This window comes from Eretmochelys imbricata, chromosome 26 (assembly GCF_965152235.1).
Source record: "Eretmochelys imbricata isolate rEreImb1 chromosome 26, rEreImb1.hap1, whole genome shotgun sequence".
Taxonomy (NCBI): Eukaryota; Metazoa; Chordata; order Testudines; family Cheloniidae; genus Eretmochelys; species Eretmochelys imbricata.
The window spans coordinates 14811773-14834363 of NC_135597.1; the positions used below are offsets into that span (position 1 = coordinate 14811773).

Below are 22591 nucleotides of genomic sequence, written 5' to 3' on the forward strand. Positions count from 1 at the left end.
TCTTGGGGAAGCCAGGCCGGGGCAGGCCCTGGCTGATGGCTTCATGCCCGAGGGGGCCAGAGCGAGCCCCTGCCCCGGGACACAGTCACTCCCTGCAAAGCTGTTGAGTATGGCCGGGAGGGGTCTCTCGGGGGGGCTGGGCTGTGAGGGGGTGGGGCAGATGTGTTGGGGCACTGGGCAGGGTGCTGTGCATTTACAGGGGATCTAGGGGGGCTCTGGGCATAGGGAGTTGGGCAGGGGGGGCTGTGTGCAGCATAGGCCCACAGGGCTGGGCGGGCCACAGCAGGTCTGGCACCTTCCCGGGTTGTAGAGGGCCTTGCACTGGGCGGGGTGGAGTGGGGCTGCCCCCCACACCATGCTCCATTGCCCCCAGGGGGGCCCACAATAGGTTAATCCAGCCCTGTTTAAGGGAGGGCGCTGGCCCATGGAGCCAGCTGAAGAGGCAGCCCCCAGCCCGGTTTGCTGGCTAGAGATGCTGCAGGGCCTGACTCTCTCCCTTCCTCTCCCCAGCGCTACTTGGCCATGAAGCTGATAAACCCCTTCCGCAGTCTCCATTCCTTTGGGAGCCTCAATCCGCTGGCGGGGAGCGGCGGGAGCCCGTAGGCCCCAGGCCAGCCCAGCTCCTGGGATGACAGCCTGCTACAGGCCCCGAAGACAGACAGCACCGGCTGTCCCCCAGCACCGAGGGACCCATCCCTCCCCCAGCCTGGGGATTTGGGCACCAGCCCCTGCCCTACCATCACCTGGATCTTCCCTGCCCCAAGGGAGCAGCCGCGGGTCTTACTGCTCGCTCCCCGCACCTGCTCTGCTGGCCTGGGCTCCTGCTCCATCCCCGGGGCCAAGGGCCCCTGAGCCCAGGCCCGTGACTACAGTGCTGGAGCTCAGCAGCTAGAAAGCGGCCCTGCCCCCAGGAAGGTCGTTCTCTGGGCCGAAAGCATCCAGGGCCAGCGTTCCCCAATAAAGGCACGGAAAGGACGCCCTTCCCCTTGGCTCGAGCGCCTGAGACCTTCTTCATGGTGCCTCACTCGAGCACAGGAGCTGCGTCCACTATGGGGCTGCAGAGATGAAACCCTGAGCGCCAGCCCCTGCCCGGGGACGATTCCCCTCCCAGCCTGCTGGGAAAGCCCTCGACTTCGCGCCTCGCCTCCCGCAGCAGTTCCTGCCCAGGCTTGCGCTGGGCTCTTTTTGCCCTCGGCACGAAGTCACGTTAGGGCCAGCGCTGCATTGGCCGGGAGAGGCAAGTCCCAGCAGGAGCAAAGCTGCCTCCTTGGCCCTTTCAGCCGCCCAAGGAGGCAGCTGTATTTCCCCACTGCTCCCCGCGGGGAGGTAGCATGAAATACCAGTGACTGATCTCTGGAGAGGGACTGAGTGGGGCAGAGTCAGGCTGCTAGAGACCCCCCCTACACCAGTATCCTCAGGCACAGCTCTGCCAGGGGGTCACGTTTTCTTTGTAATGATCAAAACAAGGCCCTGTCGATCGAGGTTATTTATGCACCCGCTGGCCCAGCGGCAGGGGCTTTTATCTTCCCGCTAGCATTTGTGCCTCTAGCCAGGGTGGGTGGCTCAGATAAGGGCCCCCCCGAGCCCAGGGTCCCGCCCAGCACTCTGCCAGCAGCCCGGGGCTAGCCCTGCATGGGGAAGGAATTAGACATGTTTCACTGAGGCGGTTCTGTACCTACCAGCCGCTGCAGCAGGGGCAGGAGGGCAGGGGAAAGTGCAGCTCTTACCCCACGGTGCCCAGGGAACTCCTGGGAGGAGCCAAGATGGACACGTACACACCTGGCGGGCTCTTTGTAGAACTATAAGGTCCATCAATACCCAACCCCAAACCCTGCATCCCGGAGCAGGCAGACAAGAGCAGCGCCCCAGGATTAAGTGCAGTACAGCCCTGTAGGGGTGTGTTTTTCCAGGACACAAATTACACTTGCAGAAACAGGTGTACACACATACAGTTCTGTTGATCAGGTAAAATGTTTTAAAAGAGGCAAAAAAGCAGAACCCACACTTTCAGGCTGCCCTCGTGCTTTGCCACATGTAAAATCTCCCCCAGAGGCATCCTACCAGACCAAGCCACCCTGCTACAGCAAATGCCAGGTTGCCACCCTCAGGGCAGGGGGCTTAGATATGCAGTCACGGGAGCAAACGTCTTAGGCGGATCCTTTCTGCAGAGGGAAGCACCTCCTGAAGCCTCGTCACTGATTTTCCTACAGAGGCCACGGCTCTGAACTGCGTTGGGAGGGAAATAGGGCGGAACTCAAAGATACGCAAGCAGGGATCACATTTCAGTGTCCAGAGCAGAGGCCCCAAGCTGTGGCCTGCAGTCACTCCACACTTCAGAAAGCCCACATCCTCCTATTAGCACAGGCCTGCAATGCAAGAGCTGCAGGTTTTACCATACCAGGAGCTGCAGTAAGTCACTTGGCTTCCCCCTGCCCTATTTCACCCTCACCCCCAGGCCATGAGCTACCTGGGGTCTGGGTAAAGAGCGCACAGTTTGTCACCTGCACCTCTGCTGATCAGGTCTCATGCCCCTGTAAAGTCCATCGCATTAAGGCTGCAGATTGCAGCGTCCATCTGGCCACTGGTACTGGCAGCTCCTGCCCAACAGGGCACAACACCAGCAGATCTCAGGAACCCTTCGGTTAACAACGCCGCTGCTCGCTGCCTCTCACACTCCCTGCGGAGCACCGGCTACAACAGCTGCTTCCTGGCTGGGCCATGTTAGCACAGCTCCAGGAGCAATGCTGGTGACCGCACCTGTCCCAGTGCCCCTGGCTGGCCACTCCCGGAGCAGGGCAGGGTTTACATACAAGACTTTCAAAAGCAATTGGGGATTTTGGGTGCCCAGCCGGAGACCCCTGAAAGGGGCCTGGTTTTCACAAGGGGCTGGGAGCCCTGCTCCAAACAGGGAGGCTTTTTAAGATGTCTCCAGTTAGGTGCCCAAAAACTGAGGCACTTAAAAAGAAAAAAAAAAATCACAAGTCTTTTGAAAGTCTTAACTAATAACCATGTTCTTTACTTAATTGGGCCATGGCCACCCTTGGGTGCAGAGACATCAGGAATCCAGGCTCTGCTGCCGTGACAGGAATTGGAAGGGAGAGGACTTTCTGAATCTAAACCTTCCTCCTTCAAAGGGCAGGTTCCTCTGAGAAGTCCTGGCATTTCCTCAGCTCAGACCTTCTCCTCATCCCAGCCCTCATTATTGGGCCCCAGAGATAGCTTGACAGGCAGGAGGAGCCGTCAGGGGCTGGTTTCACTGTCACTGTAACAAGGGCACGAGATCCAGCTAGACGTGGTTGGCTAGGATAAGGTGAGAACATGGCTCTGGTGTGTTGTGTCGAACCAGCCAAGCCTTGTCCACATTGAGCTCACAGCTACAGGCCTGTTGACACTACAGAATGAAACAGTGTCAGGGACAAAGTGTTATACCCAGAATTTCCAGGGGACCCTTCTCCCCCCTCTGCATCTGTATTATGAGCGACTCAGCACCCTCAGCAGGACCTACAGAAAGCAAGAACTCATTAAAACACAGCAGTCATTGAGGTAGGAAATAACTAACCCTCCCTGAAAGGCAGCAAAGCTTTTGTAGAGATCAGAACTCTCTTTCCCAAGCATGGCTAAGGTCTCCGCCAGGCCAATAAACCCTCTGACCTTCCTTTGCCAGCACGCTTCCAAACTCCTGGTTACAACAACCAGATCTAGATCCTTCACAAACACAAAGGGACCACGTACAAATGCTGGCATCAGGTTTCTGGGTGAGGAAGAAAGAACGGAGCCTTTTCACATCACACCTACACCACTAACAGGACCTGGTGACATGCAAATAGCCCCTGCGCTCCAAGCCGGGATGTACAGAAGGGAGGAAGGCAGCACTGCATGCAGACTGACCCAGCGGTGGAGGGACAGGCCCCCCTGACAGCAGCAAGTGGTTATTACAATGGAACCCAGTGTTAAAACGGGCAGTCACTGCGCGAGTCCATGCATGTGGACAGCAACATGATCACGTGAACCCCACCCCAGCAACGTGACCTGGCTTCGTGTGAACGAACGGGAAGTGGGTCGGGACTAGCTGTCCCTTGCCCACCACATTCCCATGCTCAGCAACAAGCGTCATGGAGACCCTGCACGCAGACGCACCGACCCTTGTGCAATGGGCCCGGGATCCAGACGGTTTCTCAGACTGGCCTGGTCTCACCAGGCTGCATTGAGACTTTTTAGTGCATGCTTCACCCACGCAAACCCCCTTAGCCCTGGCTGGAAAGCCCGGCTGTCGGGGAGAAAGAGGAGGTGAGCACAGGCTAGCAGTGGCATCGTGGAGGCACTGAATGGAAGCAGCTCAGGTCAATTTCCATCAGAGGCTGAGAAGACCCTGCAGCATCAAGGCCAGCCCGCAGCCTGGAAGAGCCCTTGCTTTCCCTGCCATCGTGCTGGGAGATCAGGCAGGATCAGGGTGGCACTGGGAGGCCAGTAGCCAATATCTGTGTTCATGCCCAGACCGTACTGGGGTGACTGTAAAACGAGGGGTTTTCCTTTAGCACAGCTGCCCGTTCCCCACTTCCAAACGAGGAGCAGCAGCGAGACGTGGAATATTTCGTTCGGGGTGCAGGATTCAGCTGTGCTATGGCAAAACCAGGATTAAAGATTTCAAGCTGCCTGGGGCAGATGAGCTCGGCCTTCCCAACCAGCCTCAGGCAGCAAAGCCACCTGGACGGCAACGCAGGCCGCGAGCAGCGGGGGCAGGGCCAGGGAGCCGGGACACTACTCCTCTTACCAGCAAGAAACGTTTGGTTTGGCCAAGTTTCACCCTTAAGCCAGAGGGGCTTTTCTAGAATTTTACAGTCTTCAGTGCCTGGCCTCCTAGCTGGGCTGTGGAACATCCCCAGATAGCACACGTAAGGCTCACCAACACGAAAACGATACAGCAGTCGGCTACACCCGCCCCAAGCATCTTCTAAACATCTTGCAAAGCAAGAGCTGCTGGGGGACAGCCCATCTGTCACTGCACCACCCGCGAGAGTCTCCTGATGCGCTACGTGTCACACGAAGCCTGCTCCCCATGTGATCCAGGACGTCCACTCCCCCTGGGAGCCTCGAAGAGAGACCGCAGCGGTCCCCATGGGGGCCAACAAAGAAGCAGCCATCCGAAGGGGCTCTGGAAAGTCTGGGCTGAGCAGGCAAGGGCTTCTCTTCAGCTAGCCTCTGGCATGTGCCAACCCACTCCAGCAGAGCTGCTCGTGTGTCGAGGGAAGGGGCTGGGCAGGCGCCTAGGTCAGTAGAAGCGTTTCCGGCTCTGTTCCTGCCATTTGTTGTAGACTATGACTCCGATGACGATGGCAAACACCAGGGCAACCAGCGAGAAGAAGACAATTAAGAACAGGGCCAGGCTGCTCATGGGTTCCAGTGGGGCCTCCACTGTGGGGCAAAGGCAGAGGGGCACAAGCCCGGGTTAGCCACCACAGAGCCCACACGCTCAGAGACTATGGTGATGGGGGTTGCATACAAGCTTGGTTGGGTTTTACTTGCCTTGCCCATCTCTGCGGTGTCCAGGGGAGACAGCCATCCACCCGCCCACCTTCCCCAGCACTCCATCCAAAGGGAGCTGCTTGCGTTTGTCCTGAGCTATGGGATCTGGGTTCGGTCTCCGGGGAGATTTCAGAGACGTGAGAAAGCCTGGCTCAGAGACTGCATGCTACGTGGTCCCTAGCCTGCAGAGGATCTCAAAGCACAGCCAGGGTTTTGGCTACCTCCATGCAGCAGAGCTCCGGAGCCGGGAGACCCAGGGCAGGCTGTGCCCCGGCACACCTAATCCCCGCTCGAGGCCGTGGCTGCTCCTCTCTCCGGGGTACTGGAGAAGCCGACACTGCAGAGAGCACTGGGACAGATGTGGGGACATCCGCGCTCAGCATTCGGTCACATCATTCCCGCCTTCTAGGAACGCTGAACGTTAGCTAATAGAGCCATTCAAGCAGAGGGGCTCACAGGCAGGAGCTTCAGCAGATGGTGTGAGGACCCCGCCTGATGAATGGAATAGCCCATCTCCTGAGGAGAGCAGGTACTTGGTGGGTCCCGGCCTTGCACCTCACCAACCTGTGCGCTACTCACCTCCGGGCAGTTTCAAGTTGTCCACAACGGGCAGAAACACCTCTTTGTCCCGCTTCTCCTCCTCTGGACTCCGCTCAACCGTCAGCTGGTAGAGTTTCAGAGAAATGATGTCATGGTTATCTAGGGGCACGAGAGAAACATGGCCTTAGACAGTATGCAGGAAGAGGAACCTTGGCCAGGGATGGCAGAGGGGCTGGAAGAGGGAAACACTGAACATCTGCTCAAACGGAGCCAAGCACCCATGCACGGAGCAAGCAGAACTCCACTCCCCGGGGCAGCGCCTGCCATCTTCTGTGGTTGGACCGTGTCCAGCACAACATGCTTTGCCACGAGGGGCCTTTAAGCCACTGAAATTCAGACTGAGAAATGAGGAGTTGTTCAGCCAGGGAGCACCTCTGATTTAAAGTCCATTCGGCAACCTGAAGGCAGAAAATTAGAATCATCCTCACAGGCATTCATTGCCTTTGTCTTTCTGTCACACATATTAGCAGGACAACTCAACTGCCCCAGCCAGCTTCTCCAATTCCCCGAGCATCTGCAGAGATTTTGGAAATAAAAGGAACTTTACTTGGAGCAAACAATGAATCCAGGCATTGGTGAGCAACATGCTTTTGTAGGGGCTTGATTCAAACCTGTTCTAAACTGGCTTAAGAACGACTGAAGCAGACGGGGTTGGTACTTTCGGGTATTATGGCATAAACTGAACGGAATGCACACAGACGTTACAGACTGAAAAAGGCAAGGCTTTCGTTTCACCAAGAGCCTCAGTGGGCCAGACAGCTGTGCATCAGTGTCCACGAGACTGGTCCCCTCACCTATATTGGAACAGGAGCACATGGCTCTTGGGCCAGAAAGCTCAAGAAGTGCCCTGCAAAACTGTGTAAGAAGGATGCTTGCTCTAAACCCCCAAAGTATGTCCCAAGGCCCCCATCGAACTGCAGGCTGTGAACATCAGAGGTTCAGCTGCAGGTATCCCCAGAGCCAGGGAGTGGCCGAGGCGGTTCAGGAGTCAGAGTGGGCACCTTTGTATTTGAAATCCTTGGACTGTTTATGTCAGCTCAGAGGAGCCCCCCGGCACCTGGCAGAATTCAGGTGCCCCAAGCCTAGAAGTGTCACCTGTGAGCTCCTGGGGTGCCACTGAAAACAGAAGGGTGCGGTGTCCCGTTCGGACCAAACGTCAGCCTTTCAGACTGAGGTTAACGCCAAGGACCCTTCCAAGGACATGACTTGGGGAGTTCGGCGCCCGAAGGTGCCCCCTGCAATTTTCAAACACACCTCAGGCACCTCAATACCGTGGTAGGTCTGGCCGGAGGCACTTGTGAAGGCAGAGCCTTCGCTCCCCAGTCACTTTGGGTGCAGCTACCGTGTGTTCAAAACCCGCAGCAGCAAGCCTGAGAGCCAGGTCCACAGACTCAGGCTCACGCGCCGGTGCCGGAAGCAGCCGTGCAGCCCAGGCTCTGAAGACCCCGGCTCGGAGACTCGCAGGCACAGCATAGGCCCACCCTCAGCGCTTGTGGAGCACCGGCCAGGGTCACGGCGCGGTACCTGAGAGGTCTCCAGTGACGGAAGAGGTCCCAAAGAAGTATCCCCTTGGCAGGTGGACCCCCGGCATGTCAATACAGTCCCGCCACTCGTGCTTGCCATCAATGTCAATCATGATCTGAAACACACGAGACTTCACTCAACTCAGAGCAACCCAGCCCAGCCCTCCCAACATGAAGCCGACCTGGTCCTGGAGAGCTCAAGGAGTCACCACTCACCGTCAGCCTCCTTTTGACGTAGCGGACCACCAGGAAGGTGTCATGGTTCAGGTTGCGCACCGTGGCCGTGCAGCCTCCGAGCTCAGTGGGCCGTCCATCCCGGTCATGGTCGTAGGTGAGAGAGCCATTGTTCACCATGGCGGAGATGTAGGGGAACACATGCTAGGGAACACGGGACAAGGCCGCGGGTTAGTGGTCTCCTCACACTGCTCTGCGGAGGCCTGGCAATATGAACCATGGGCAACAGGGCAAATGCAGGCAGGCAGCAGAGAACACGGCTTTGCACAGGACACTGACAGCATGGAGCACGACATCAGGGCCGAGAGACCGACAAGAGCCTCGGCCAGCGCTCGAAATTCTCACGCAGCCCGGCGTGACTGGGTCTGCAAGGGAGCGAGGTGCTGGCAGGAGGCACTGGACTGACTGATCCCTCTACCACCAGGCCTCAACCTGACTCCGAGAGACCCAGGTCTAGAGAGGGACATGGGCTCTGCCTCTGTTCTCTCTACAGAGACCGCCCACAACTTCCCATTGCCACCCCTGGGCGGGTGGATTGCGTGGCATGGACCCCCGCGCCACTGCACGCCTGTCGCACAGGCCAGGCAGCCAAGCGGTTGTAGTACCACTGGGCCGGGCTGGATCTGGGACAGGGACGTCCGGCTACCACAGCCCAGGGGCCCCAGCCAGCCAGGACACTGTTCACGGGGGTCACGCGCCTCCTCTGAGTTGGGATTTTCTTTTATTAAGATCCATTCCACCAAGACATGCGCATTGAGGCAGTCCCACGCCTCTCGATGGGCAACGCTGCCCAGAGGCCCAATGGCAGAGTCCTTTCCCAGGTCTGCAGTAGCAGACGGGCTAAACACACCACAGCTGAGCCACTGGTACGTGTAGCTTAGTTCGTTTCTGATGGACCCTCCTCTGTCGAGTAGGGGATGAGAAGACGAGCGAAGGCAAGCACTGCACCAAGGCCAGACCCCGGCGTAATGCTGCGTAGCAGGGAGATGCACAAGGTGGGGGATCAGAGGTTTGTTTATTCTAAAATGAAACAGGAACACTTCAGAACAGCAGGGATCCATGAGAACAGACAAGCTCGAGAGCTGCAGCGTCTCCTCCGCATGTAGGACCTGTGCAGCCATGAGGAGACGCCACAGGAAGAGACAGCTGTATCAAAACCACCCGAGCAGCAAGGCCCTGAGTGAGGGGCTTGGGGAGGCTACACACGTTAGACTTCCTTCAGGTCACAAGAAAGTAATCAGCAGCCCAGCGCACTCTGTCACAAGCACGCTGGCCGGGGGACCTGGCAGCAGATGGAGAGACTGGCTCTGAACCAGGCATACTGGCCGCAGTCAGATAAAGATTTCTGTAACTCTCGCAATGCCCTTCTCTCACCCAGCAAGGTCACAAACACCCTGGAAGTGCCCATGACAGAGAGAGGGGAGGGGACTCGGAGGCTGGAAATGAGCTAAGAGCAAATACCTGATTTCCAGGGGTATACCTCCTCTTCTGAGCCTGAGTCCAGAAGGATTATTGAGAGCAAGAAAGGGTACAGAACAAGACAGTCACTGACCAGATAGTTTTGTATGAACCTGCAAACTGGGAAGGAAATGCACCCTAGGAAACCACCAGCATTGTCCCCTTGCCAAGACTTGAGGGTACCTTACATTTTGCAAGTCATGCACCAAACCACTGAATACATGGCTTAAAAAGGCAACTGGCCCAAGAAACCCCACACTGTAATCCTGCCCAGTTTATACCCTGTACTTCCCTTCCCCATCCCACAGCACAAAAGCACATTAACCCAGAGCTAAGGACCCGAGCTTAGAACATGCCAACAAAGGACTGCTTGGCGGGAATCACCACCACCCATATCTACAATTCCTCCAGCACCCTCAACTGTGTCCATCACACACACACACACACATTACAGCAGGGTGCTCCCACGTTACACGTAGGAAATGAAGAGCTACGTAAGGAAAGAGGGTGCAGCTGTGATTGCAGGCGCTATTAGAGTGATTTGACGCTGTCTTGTCCAGCGTTTCTGCTCCCTCTTGCTGTAGAAGGGAAGTGTTCACAGTTCAGGAAGTGGCTCTTGGCTTCTCTGAGGCAAGGGACAGTCCCAGAGCCAGAGCCATGTGGAAACAAGTGTCCTGGGGAGCTGGGCACATGAGCCCAAGGCGCGAACTCCCATCTCATGCGGGACCGAGTTCTACACCTGTTCCCCGAGAATCCCAGGCCGCACCACAGATGTCAACGGAGTTCACAGTGGCAGAGATCAGAACTGAGCCCTGGGCCCAATCTGAACAGAAATAAAAGCCTCCTGTGTGTGTTTGACTGTCTGGTTCGGACCGTAACCGGACACCAGCACAAATCTGTGGCAGGAGAAAGGCTGCAGATCTCCTTCTTTAAGATTTTTTTAGACAAAGGAAATGCAGTGGATCTAATTTACCTTGATTTCAGTAAGGCATTTGATATGGTGCCACATGGAGAATTATTAGCTAAATGGGAAAAGATGGGGATCAGTATGAAAACCGAAAGGTGGATAAGGAACTGGTTAAAGAGGAGACTACAACAGGTCACACTGAAAGGTGAACTGTCAGGCTGGAAGGAGGTTACCAGTGGAGTTCCTCAGGGATCAGTTTTGGGACCAATCTTTTTATTACTGATCTTGGCACAAAAAGCGGGAGCGTGCTAATAAAGTTTGCGGATGACAACGCTGGGAGGTATTGCCAACTCAGAGAAGGACCAGGATATCATACAGGAAGATCTGGATGACCTTGTAAACTGGAGTAATAGTAATAGGATGAAATTTAATAGTGAAAAGTGCAAGGTCCTGCATTTAGGGATTAATAACAAGAATTTTTGTTATAAGCTGGGGACGGATCACTTGGAAGTATCAGGTTTCAGAGTAACAGCCGTGTTAGTCTGTATTCGCAAAAAGAAAAGGAGTACTTGTGGCACCTTAGAGACTAACCAATTTATTTGAGCATAAGCTTTCGTGAGCTACAGCTCACTTCATCGATGAAGTGAGCTGTAGCTCACGAAAGCTCATGCTCAAATAAATTGGTTAGTGAGCTGTAGCTCACGAAAGCTCATGCTCAAATAAATTGGTTAGTCTCTAAGGTGCCACAAGTACTCCTTTTCTTTTTGGAAGTATCAGAGAAGGAAAAGGACCTCGGAGTATTGGTTGATCACAGGATGACTATAAGCCGCCAATGGGATATGGCCGTGAAAAAAGCTAATGTGGTCTTGGGATACATCAGGCGAGGTATTTCCAGTAGAGATAAGGAGGCGTTAGTACCGGTATACAAGGCACTGGTGAGACCTCATCTGGAATAGAGTGCGCAGTTCTGGTCTCCCATGTTTAAGGATGAACTCAAACTGGAACAGGTCCAGAGAAGGGCTACTAAGATGATCTGAGGAATGGAAAACCTGTCTTACGAAAGGAGACTCAAAGAGCTTGGCTTGTTTAGCCTAACCAAAAGAAGGCTGAGGAATAAATATCACAGAGGGAGAAGAATTATTTAAGCTCAGTACCAATGTGAACACAAGAACAAATGGATAGAAAGTGGCCATCAGGAAGTTTACACTCGAAATTAGACAAAGGTTTCTAACCATCAGAGGAGTAAAGTTCTGGAACAGCCTTCCAAGGGAAGCAGTGGGGGCAAAAGACCTATCTGGCTTCAAGACTAAGCTTGATAAGTTTATGGAAGGGATGGTATGATGGGATAGCCTAATTTTGGCAATTAATTGATCTTCAAGTATTAGGGGTAGATATGCCCAATGGCCTGTGATGGGATGTTAGATGGGGTGGGATCTGAGTTACTACAGAGAATTCTTTCCTGGGTGTCTGTCTGGTGAGTCTTGCCCACATACTCAGGGTTTAGCTGATCGCTATATTTGGGGTCAGGAAGGAATTTTCCTCCAGGGCAGATAGGTGAAAAACCCCCAGGGCCTCTACCATTCTCTGCAGCATGGGGCATGGGTCACTTGCTGGAGGATTCGCTGCACCTCGAACTCTTTAAACCACGATTTGAGGACTTCAATAGATCAGACATAGGTTAGAGGTTTGTTACAGGAGTGGGTGGGTGAGATTCTGCGTTGTGCAAGGGGTCAGACTAGATGATCATAAAGGTCCCTCCTGACCTTAAAGTCTATGATTCTATGAGATGCTGTCATTTCTCCCTGCATTGTGGCTCGGATTCTGATCTTTATCCTCCATTCAACTCCAAGCCCTGGAATAGCATCAGTGTGGCTTCTTCAGCTGCCCAGCATTATCTAGGATCCAACTTAAGGGTACAATGGCCCTTCATAGAGCAAGGGCAGACCATTGTTAATGTTCCAACCAAACTGGATGCTGATTCAAGACCTGCAGATCTGTTCAATCAGTTTCAAGGTCTGAAGCCAGCTGCACAGCTGAGCTGGTCAGACATTGGAGTCTAAAGGAGAGCCATGGGGTTCCTCCCCACTCACTTTAGAAAAATCCAAATGCCTGAAACAAAACCTTTGTCAATGTCCTTGGAAATTTTCTGATAAAGTGAAAGTGTCTCAAAAATGCTGGTTTCCTTTGCAAAGCAATTCTTCAGTGAAAGCGTGTTTGGGCCCAGCTCTAATACACACTCATTGGTTTAGCCCACATTTGTCTCAATAATAAGTAACAACACTGCCTGGCTGTACAGCTCTAGAGCACAGGAGATGTTCTCCAGAACAGCTTAACAGAAGCACTGTGCAGGAAGCCCTGACCAGCAAGTACTGGGGCGATCCTGGCAATTACAGGCTGGTAAGCCTGCCTTCAGTAATGGGCAAACTGGGTGAAACTATCGTAAAGAACAGAATTGTCAGACACAGAGATGAACATAATTTGTTGGGGAAGAGTTAACATGGGTTTTGTAAAGGGAAATCATGCCTCACCAATCTACTAGAATTCTTTGAGGGGGTCAACAGGCATGTGGACAAGATGAATCTAGTGGATATGGTGTACATAGATTTTCAGAAAGCCTTTGACAAGGTCCCTCACCAAAGGCGCTAAAGCAAAGTAAGCTGCCACGGGATAAGAGGGAAGGTCCTCTCATGGATTGGTAACTGGTTAAAAGATAGGAAACAAAGAGTAGGAATAAATTATCAGTTTTCAGAATGGAGAGAGGGAAATAGTGGTGTCCCCCAGGGGTCTGTACTGGGACCAGTCCTACTCAACATATTTGTAAATGATCTGGAAAAAGGAGTAAACGGTGAGGTGGCAAAATTTGCAGATGATACAAAACTACTCAAGATAGTTAAGTCCAAAGCAGACTGCGAAGAGTTACACAAGGATCTCTCAAAACTGGGTGACTGGGCAACAAAATGGTAGATGAAATTCAATGTTGATAAATACAAAGTAATACACATTGGAAAACATAATCCCGGCTATTCATATAAAATTATGAGGTCTAAATTAGCTGTTACTACTCAAGAGAGATCTTAGCATCATTGTGGAGAGTTCTCTGAAAACATCCACTCACTGTGCAGCGGCCATCAAAAAAGCAAACAGAATGCTGGGACTCATTAAGAAAAGGATAGATTATAAAACAGAAAATATCATGTTGCCTCTCTATAAATCCATGTTGTGCCCACATCTGGAATGCTGCGTGCAGATGTGGTCGCCCCATCTCAAAAAAAAATATATTGGAATTGGAAAGGGTTCAGAAAAGGGCAACAAAAAGGATTAGGGGGATGGAACAGCTTCCATATGAGGAGAGATTAGTAAAACTGGAACTTTTCAGCTTGGAAAAGAGACTAAGGGTGGATATGATGGAGGTCTATAAAATCGTGTGTGGAGAAAGTAAATAAGGAAGTGTTGTGAGAAGGCGTGAATAACACAAGAACTAGGGTTCACCCAATGAAATTAATAGGCAGCGGGTTTAAAACAAACAAAAGGAACTGTTTTTTCCATGCAACGCAGTCAACCTGTGGAACTCCTTGCCAGAGGATGTTGTGAAGGCCAAGCCTATAACACGGTTGAAAAAAAAAACTAGATAAGTTAATGGAGGACAGGTCCATCAATGGCCATTAGCCAGGATGGGCAGGGATGGTGTCCCTAGTCTCCGTTTGCCAGAAGCTGGGAATGGGCGACAGGGGATGGATCACTTGATGATTCTGCGTTCTGTTCATTCCCTCTGGGGCATGTGGCACTGGCCACTGTTGGCAGTCAGGATACTGGGCTAGATGGACCCTTGGTCTGACCCAGTAGGGCTGTTCTTATGTTAGCATTTGGGCCACTGCTATGCAGAGCTGAGGATCACCACACTACAGGTCCACACTAGCTAGTGTCCACACACTTCAGACAGCTTCCGGGGAGTCCCCAAATCCCCAAGGGAAACGAGTACAACTGCTTCCCATTTCTCCTTCTCCCATATCCCCTGCAAAGCATACGCAGCCACTGCCGAAGGCCGCTGTAGGCCTATAGCTCGTCCTAATCGGTGTGTCCGGCCTGCACACACGGGCCTTGGGCAGCCAGACAATGCCCACCACCATCAGGACTTGCCCTGCAGAGCAGTGATACTTCATACGGGGAGTCGGCAGTGAGGAGACACTAACCAGGATCGCTCAGTCTTTGCGAGTGCGCCTCTACACCAGATGCCATGACACACAGAAGGGGCTGCAGAGGGAAGCTCACTGGTCTGGCCTGCAGCCCCCTCCATGTATGAAGAGCTACTTGCCTCCTGCTAGTCCCCTGGAGAGGGACAAGGAAGACAGCAAACTCAAAACCCGAAGGGAAGAGAGACAGGAGAGGGGAGAGAGTGCAGCATCAATAGCAAGTGACCAAAAGCTGCAGCCAGGAGGAGCCGGAGAAGAAGCTACGTTTAGACTGTTCTGCGATTGGGATCTCTAACATACAGCTGCATTGTGGCTAGAAATATGGCCAAAGCCTTTTCATAGAATATCAGGGTTGGAAGGGACCTCAGGAGGTCATCTAGTCCAACCCCCTGCTCAAAGCAGGGCCAACCCCAACTAAATCATCCCGGACAGGGCTTTGTCAAGCCTGACCTTAAAAACTTCTAAGGAAGGAGATTCCGCCACCTCCCTAGGTAACGTATTCCAGTGTTTCACCACCCTCCTAGTGAAAAAGTTTTTCCTAATATCCAACCTAAACCTCCCCCACTGCAACTTGAGACCATTGCTCCTTGTTCTGTCATCTGCTACCATTGAGAACAGTCTAGATCCATCCTCTTTGGAATCCGCTTTCAGGTAGTTGAAAGCAGCTATCAAATCCCCCCTCGTTCTTCTCTTCCGCAGACTAAACAATCCCAGTTCCCTCAGTCTCTCCTCCTAAGTCACGTGTTCCAGTTCCCTTTTGAACAAGCTAATACGCCAACTCTGCCCCCAAGCTCTAGAGGCATAGCCATGGTAATACAACTTCACATTCATCTCCCACCTCCCTCGGAACTGCCACAAAGCCGTCTTACCTCCTGCTGCTTCTCCTCATTGGGGTAGGTGTCCACAAACACCCCCAGCCCCAGAAAGTGATCCTTGCTCCCAAACACGGGCCCTGGAACAGATGGCAGAGTGTGAACAGTGGGCGACACAGCTTGCGTGCTGTCATGCTCTAGCAGAGACAGTGGGGTGAGTGCTTTCCACCCTGTGCGTGGGTAGATTTACTCCCCAAGCCATCGATGGGCCCCACCTTGGAGCAGAACCACAAGAGTAGCTTGAAGAGGATGCAGTAATATTTGGTAGTGTCAGACATTTGCCTCCTTGAGAGAGCCAGTGGGGAGGCCTCCAACTTCATGCAAATGCCCATTTGAAGGAGTTTGCCCCCAAGGATCTAGGCCAGAGATGCCTCCGAAGGTAGCCTTGGCTTAGCGCCAGTAACAGCTCGGAAGGAATGTTAGCAAGTGGCATTGGATAAGTCACCCTTTACCTTCACCCTCTCCCCACAGGGGAGCCCATTCCTGGATCCGTGCTTAGGGGGCCTGAAGACCCCTCCGCGTGGCAGCATTTAGCACTTGCTGAGCAGCAGAGCCCAGTGCCCATGTCACAGGACCAATACCCCGCAGACCCGAGTTCGATCCCCGGGTCTGCCACTCCCCCTCTGCACCTCTCTTCCCCCATCTGTCACATGGGGACAGCGACACTCTCACCTGATGAATCACTTTGCAATCTACATAGAAGGAGTGCTAGATATCAGAGCTCTTTACAAACAACTCATGAGGTAGGAGGCTTTCCCGTTTGACAGATGGGGAAACGGGAGCAGAGTTTCGGAGTACAGGTGTTCCTGGCCCCAGGCCCATGCTTAGCCCACTAGGACACTGCCCTTCGCAGCACAAGTCTGATTTCCAGAGCTTTGGAGCCACTGCAGCCTCCATTCCTGCAGTAGGAATGGGGCTTGCTTTGCACCTCTGAAAATCAGGGCAAGCAGTTTGCTACTGCACAGCTGAATTCATAGCCACTCTGGACTCCTCAGAGCCCCCATCAATGGTCACCCCGAGCTTTTGCAGAGCAAAGTCAGTATTAGCTATAGTGGGGTCACAGTCGCTCCTGGCTCCCTCCTTGTCGGTCCCTGCAAATAGGAGCAGGATGGCAGCAGCTGTAGATGCAATCTACATCCACAGCCAAGGGCGGCACTCTCTGGCTAGCGTGTTTCCGCTGGGGCAGGAGAAAGCCGGCAGCGGAGGCTCTGTGCAGCACTTCCCCTTGCAGACGACGCCTCTGTGAGAGTATTTTACCTGGCTGCATGCGATCCTTGGTGTACCAGATGGCAAAGCCGTCCCCATTCAGGTTCTTCTTGCCTTGCCCATGGATTTTAAAATGGACCTGCATCTCCCAGTCTCGGAGGTAACAAGGCTGCAAGAGAGAAAGGGGGAGAGCGTGTGCAGCAGTCAGGGGGACTTTGACAATAGCCTACACACCCCTTGCAATTCACAGCCCTTCTGGCTATTGGCTTGCAGGCAGATAACATTACTAAGGGACCCCATGTCAGCTGGGATCTGTTCTATCTGGATGGGGAGGGAGAGCCACAACTGGTTGCAGTGTCCCCAGCCAGACAGCACAGCTGCTTTTCTGCACAGACAGCAAGCCATGGCACCAACACATCCGCCGCCTCATGGAAAAGCACTGGCCTGCCTTAGCACAAATACATCTGCTAAATGGAGCCACACTGCAGAGATGTCTTCGTCCTTCATGTCCCTTGCCAATAGGCTGCACGGCCTTACCTTTTGTATTTCAGCAAGAGTAATTAATCACAGGGGGATTAGGGAAGATTAGGGAACCATGGATATAAAAACAAAGAGCTTGATTCCGATCTCGCACTGTTCGAAGCCAGGAGTAACGCCAGTGAAATCAGGGAAAGAGATCAGAATCAGGCCCAGAGCGGCTTGGATTTCATCACTATAGATGAACAAATGACACCCCTTTATGAACATCAGATGAAGCGTAGAACCAATCGAGGCAAAGAATGTAAATAGTTTTATCATGGAGTCATCCAGCCTGGATACCAGTCAGCAGCTAGACAGGTACTTCGACTCCTGGACTCGTACCATATGACCACAGTCAAATGTAAAGGGAAACTGCCCATTTCAAAGTCACATCTGAAAACGCATTACAAATAAAATGCTTAAAAAGGGCTGTAGTCAGCATTGTATTGAATTTCCATATGAAAGAACAGGAAGATCCACAGTCAGAGACATCTCGCAAGAGTGTCCCAAGAGTGTCCATAGCTGGGGATTGATTGCCAAACGCAGCAGCATCAAGCCTTCCCCGCACCACAGATATGTACCAGAGGTACGTGGCAACTCACTGTGGAAGGCAGACTCACAACAGACAATTAGAACATGTTCAGGTCAGAGAGACGCACCTACATCATACAGACAATTGTACAGAGACGTGGGAGGCCTCCGAGCTCCATGGAGACAATTTACACAGCTCTTTAATATAAGAAGGCAGCTGTCCAACACACTCTGAAGGCTTAGCGATGTCTGATTTAAAACTGTCTCATTCCATGGAATGAAAGGACATGGCTATTAACTGACAGGACTCTGTCCTCCTAAGCAGAGTATCCCTGACACAGTGGGCTGCAAGAAGAGTACTGACCTGGAAAGGCTTGGTACAGCTACAGTGCCTTTGCTCTTGGAACAAGCTATCTTTTTCCAACACACAGTCAACTATTCTGGACTCAAACGGCAGGCGGAATTAGACAGGTACTTGTTTGGAGAGAGCAGAAATCAAAATAGTTCTACAGGAAGCTTACTAAGGTGCCACAAGGACTCCTTTTCTTTTTATGGAACTACAGTACATGAAAGAGCATCACTATGTACCCCACAGGTAAATTCCATCCCAAACTGTCATGTCTTCGAGTGGCTCCTACTGTATATCCTATCACGGAACTTAGGCACTGAAATTCACTGCCTGCACAAAATGCAGACAAAAACTACAACTGCACAGCCAGACATTATAAGGAGTGATCTGCAGTGTATGAGCTCAACCTGGGCCAGCAGATGCAAGCGTGAGGGAGTTGTGACCACGCTGGCCTTTCCATACTACTAAATGGGAGAGGGCTTCTCGCTAGACCACTGAGAGATGGGAGGGCGTCTTAATCTGGAAGAGATCGGGAATCACTGCTCTCATGTTTTTCTGCCAAACACTGAAATCCAGCGTGCACACTTGCAAACTACATCACGATCCTGCACCATGTGACTATAGGCACAACAAGATGACGGGCCTAAAAGAAAGCCCTAAGACCCTAAAAAGAAAGCCTCTAATAGCAAGCCCTTCTGTGTCCACATCACAGCTAAGAGACCACACTTCTCTTTGCCTTGCAATTGCACTCACCAAGAATAGGCATTTTTCAGCTTTGGAAAGTGTGTGATTACAGCTATAATCCAGAGAAACATCCTATCAAAGCTTCAGGTTTGAGTGATTTTTTTAAAAAGGAGGATCCATTACAAGACCAGCTATCGTGCAGCAAGGGAAGACCATGGGAGTTGGTTAGAGGGCCCAAGCAGATTTAAGTGGAGAAGGCCTGCACTGAACAGCACAGGGGGATATACTGACCGTAAGACACTTTCTGGCTCAAATTCCAGCTTTTCACATCATAAGCAAATTATATCCACTCCTCAGGCAAGACTTAAGTTAGATAAAAAGAACAGGAGTACTTGTGGCACCTTAGAGACTAACAATTTTATTAGACTTTAAGGTGCCACAAGTACTCCTGTTCTTTTTGCGGATACAGACTAACACAGCTGCTACTCTGAAACCTGAAGTTAGATAAACATTCGATGAGAGATGAATGTGTGACTCAAACTGACAGCCACCAAAGAAAGGTAGAGAACCCAGGTACTTGTGCTGCTGTGGCCAAGCATTAAAGGTAGAGGTGAGGTTAGTCGTTTTCAGATTCTGGTGGAACCTTGGCACCTGGGAGCAGGGGAACGACAGATCAAGTTTACAGGATAAACTCAGTGAGCCCAACTCATACTGGTATAAGCAGGTACAAGTCCACTGACTTATCTGAGTTGCAACTGCTTATACCAGATCTGCCTTTGGTCCAGTGTTCTTTTGCACATCTACACAGTTCACATTACCCCAGAACAAAAAGCCTCTTTCATAAATCATTGTATTTGGGGGACATGGATCTTCATCCACTCAGGCTCTAAAGAATGTGCCATGTACAGGGAGCACAGGGAGTGGTGATCCTGAATGGGACATCTGAGCTATAATAATAGAGGGATTTAGGATCAAATCCCATAATAGAATTAGCAGGGCTATTGCCCGGGAGCAAGCCAGTTAGAAGCACTGCCTTTTTGTGCTTTTAGTCAAAGGAAAAGCTCAGTGGAATGGAACATCGTCACCAGGTTAGTGACCTCCTGTAGATACACCGAGAGCAGAGACATTGCCAAGACACTGATTTAGCAACAGGCTTGTTTCAGATTAACTGTAGCTGGAGTTTATTTTGCACAACGATTCCACAAATCTGTCTTCTCTCATGAAAACTATTGGCCAATCCGCCCGAGGCCCATCCACCCTTCATTCCGCACTTGAGCAAAGGATCTTCAACATCAATGCACCGCTTCCTGTAACCTGCAGCAGCAGATTCCCATCAGAATCTTGACTCCATAAATGAAGTCATCCCGATTACCATCTTGTTACCCCTCACCACCTTGAATGCAGACATACTGGCTGCAGCCCAAAGATAGAAATCACTTCTGCACAAGATACAAAACCCTGGAGTGCCAACGCTCCTCACAGATTGCTAGAGAACATTATTCTTACCACTCTGTTCCACACGGCCCCCTGTTTGCTCTGCATGTCCGGTGTGAGGCGGACGTACTGAGTCGTGACCATGGCATTGCCCATAAGGTCCCAGAGAGAGGAACTGGAAGATCCAACACCTGGCGGGTAGAAGGGAAACATTTGCACCAGCCCTACAATGGTAGGGTGCACTGATCGCCCTGTGCTTTGCCACTCCTCACCCAACCCCCCTTCAATCCATCTTCCCACCCACCCCTCTGCTTCCTTCTCTGCCTTGTTTCTCCTCCCAGACCCTCCGCCTGGCCGCCTCCTCTTTCCCTCTCCAGACAGCTGCACAAAGCACCAGGTACACTTGCTTCCTCCCACCCCACCTACACACCTCATCCCCCGGCCTTTCTCCCTCCTGCATCTTCCCCGCCCCCCAAACACTGCCATACTCTAGCCACTCCCCACGGCTCCCTCCGCACCCCACCCTGCCGTTCCCTGTCCTCCCCACACCAGCCGCCCACTCAACTCGCTACCTCAGGTTCTTTGCCTGCCCCCTCCCTACTCCCCTTTCCCCCACTTTGACTCCTTCCCCCCCCCGTCCTCCCCGCCCCAGTTACTGCTTCCCCTGATCCCACCACCCCACACCCCGAATGTCCCAGCCCCTCTCGCCCAGCCCAGTTCCGCCTGCACCCCCTTCCACCCACGAGCTCCCCCTTCGCCCCAGGCGCCCATCACCCCCATACGGCAGGTGCCCCCCACACACACACCCCGCGAGGGCCCCCCCCCCGCACACCCCCCAACCCCCCGCGGAGGTACCCCCACGCCTAGCTCCCCCCACACCCCCCCGCGGGGGTCCCCCCACGCCTAGCTCCCCCCACACCCCCCCGCGGGGGTCCCCCCCCCGCACACCCCCCAACCCCCCGCGGAGGTACCCCCACGCCTAGCTCCCCCCACACCCCCCCGCGGGGATCCCCCCACGCCTAGCTCCCCCCACACCCCCCCGCGGGGGTCCCCCCACGCGCACCCACCCACCCGCGGGGGTCCCCCCACGCCCACACCCACCCACCCACCCGGCAGGGACCCCCCCCAGCGGGGCCCCTCACCCTGGTAGGGCTTGCTGAGCGAGTGCTCCCGTTTCAGGTGCTCCTCGGTCTGCTCGGCGCGCGCCCCGCGCAGCACCAGCAGCACGAGCAGCCCCGGGAGCCCGGCCCGCCACCACCGCGCGACCGCCGCCGCCATCTTCCCCCAGCCTGGCCCGCGGCCCCGGCCCCCGCCCCCGCGCCTCTCATTGGCCGCAGGGCGCCCCCGCCCAGCTCCGCCATTGGCTCCTTCCAGGCACCGCCCACTGACGCGGATCGTGATACTGGTTGGCTGAGGAGCGCATCCGTCACTGGGCGGAACGCGGCCGGCCGCGTGCGGTCGTGCCCCACCCATCAGGTCCGCGCGAGGGGCTCTGGGAAATGTAGTGCCCTCGCCGCTTCCGGGCACGGGGCTCCTTAAAGGGACCCGGTCCCCATTTCTCGGGGCAGCAGCTGCGGGCTCTGCGTCCCCAGCGGGACACGGCCACAGTTGCCTAGCGACATGGGGCCAACGGTGCCATGGTGACGGTGGCCTGGCGACTGTGACGCGGCGATGGGACCGTGCGTGGTGCTGGGGGCCGGAGGGGGCCCCTGACTGTGCCTCCCTGCCTCAGTTTCCCCATCGAAATGCTCCGGTTACTTCCGTGGCACCAGACATTGCCCAGCCCCGCCCCCCCCCGCCTCGTGGGACCTGCGCCCATCTCAGCAGCCACGCTGCACTGACAGGCCCTTTTACACCCTCCATCGCCGGGTCTCCCCCTGCAGCACAGACCGACGGCTCCCTGAGTGCTGGGTCAGTGTCGCTGACGCCACTGTGCGTGGGGAAACTGAGTCACAGGGAGGGGGAAGGGCCTTGCCCGGAGATCAGTGCTGCAGCTAGAGCCAGCTCTCCTGCCCCCAGGCCTGGTGGAGCACAGGGCGTCCGTGCTGCGAGAGACTCCGCAGCACCCGCAGAGCTGTGGCTCGGGCTGGGGACGGGGAGGCCAAAGAGGAACCAGGCACCATCCCTGTGGCGTTTGTGTCAAGAAGGGGAATAGAAATCAGCTGACGTGGCACTTTCCTCGGCTTTCTCTGAACAAAAGTGCCAGCTGTTTCTTTGAAGGCCAGCTCCTTTGAGAAGCTAAAGGACGCTCCCCTTGGATGTAGAGAGCGGCTCTGACCAGGGACTGCCAGTCTGGCTCAGCCCCAACCTCCGCCAGGGTCAGCGAACAGGCTGTCATAGCCTGGCTGTTGGCATTGATCAGGCTGGATGGGGAAAGGGACTGGAACGTGTTGCTTTACTGTGGCATGGTACCGTGAATGATGACACTTAACTCCCCCTTTGTCCAGCGCTCACTCAGGGGTTGTGCAAACCATGTTGCTTACGCAGCTCGGCCAATGCCTTTCAAGCCTGACCTCCAGCACCACCTTGCTGTTCCAGTCCCGAGCTCCCCACCCACCCAC

At 53.8% G+C, this 22591-nt stretch overlaps 2 protein-coding genes across 2 annotated transcripts in view; one reads left to right on the top strand and one right to left on the bottom strand.

Annotated features, from left to right (window-relative positions):
* FER1L5 (fer-1 like family member 5) overlaps positions 1 to 990 on the top strand; it is an 80159-nt gene extending 79169 nt beyond the window's left edge. Inside the window, exon 51 of the mRNA XM_077805569.1 lies at positions 511 to 990. Within this exon, the coding sequence (XP_077661695.1) occupies positions 511 to 603 (93 nt within the window). The 3' untranslated portion in view covers positions 604 to 990. The remainder of the gene's footprint in view (positions 1 to 510) is intronic.
* Positions 991 to 1939: 949 nt separating this feature from the next.
* Positions 1940 to 21313, bottom strand: LMAN2L (lectin, mannose binding 2 like). Its single transcript, XM_077805945.1, has 8 exons — positions 21173 to 21313; positions 20103 to 20221; positions 16565 to 16682; positions 15305 to 15387; positions 7863 to 8024; positions 7648 to 7762; positions 6103 to 6222; positions 1940 to 5412 (listed from the first exon to the last, which is right to left on the bottom strand). Exons 1-8 carry the CDS (start codon positions 21306 to 21308, stop codon positions 5270 to 5272), a joined length of 996 nt encoding a protein of 331 aa, XP_077662071.1. The 5' UTR covers positions 21309 to 21313; the 3' UTR covers positions 1940 to 5269.
* Positions 21314 to 22591: the final 1278 nt, after the last annotated feature.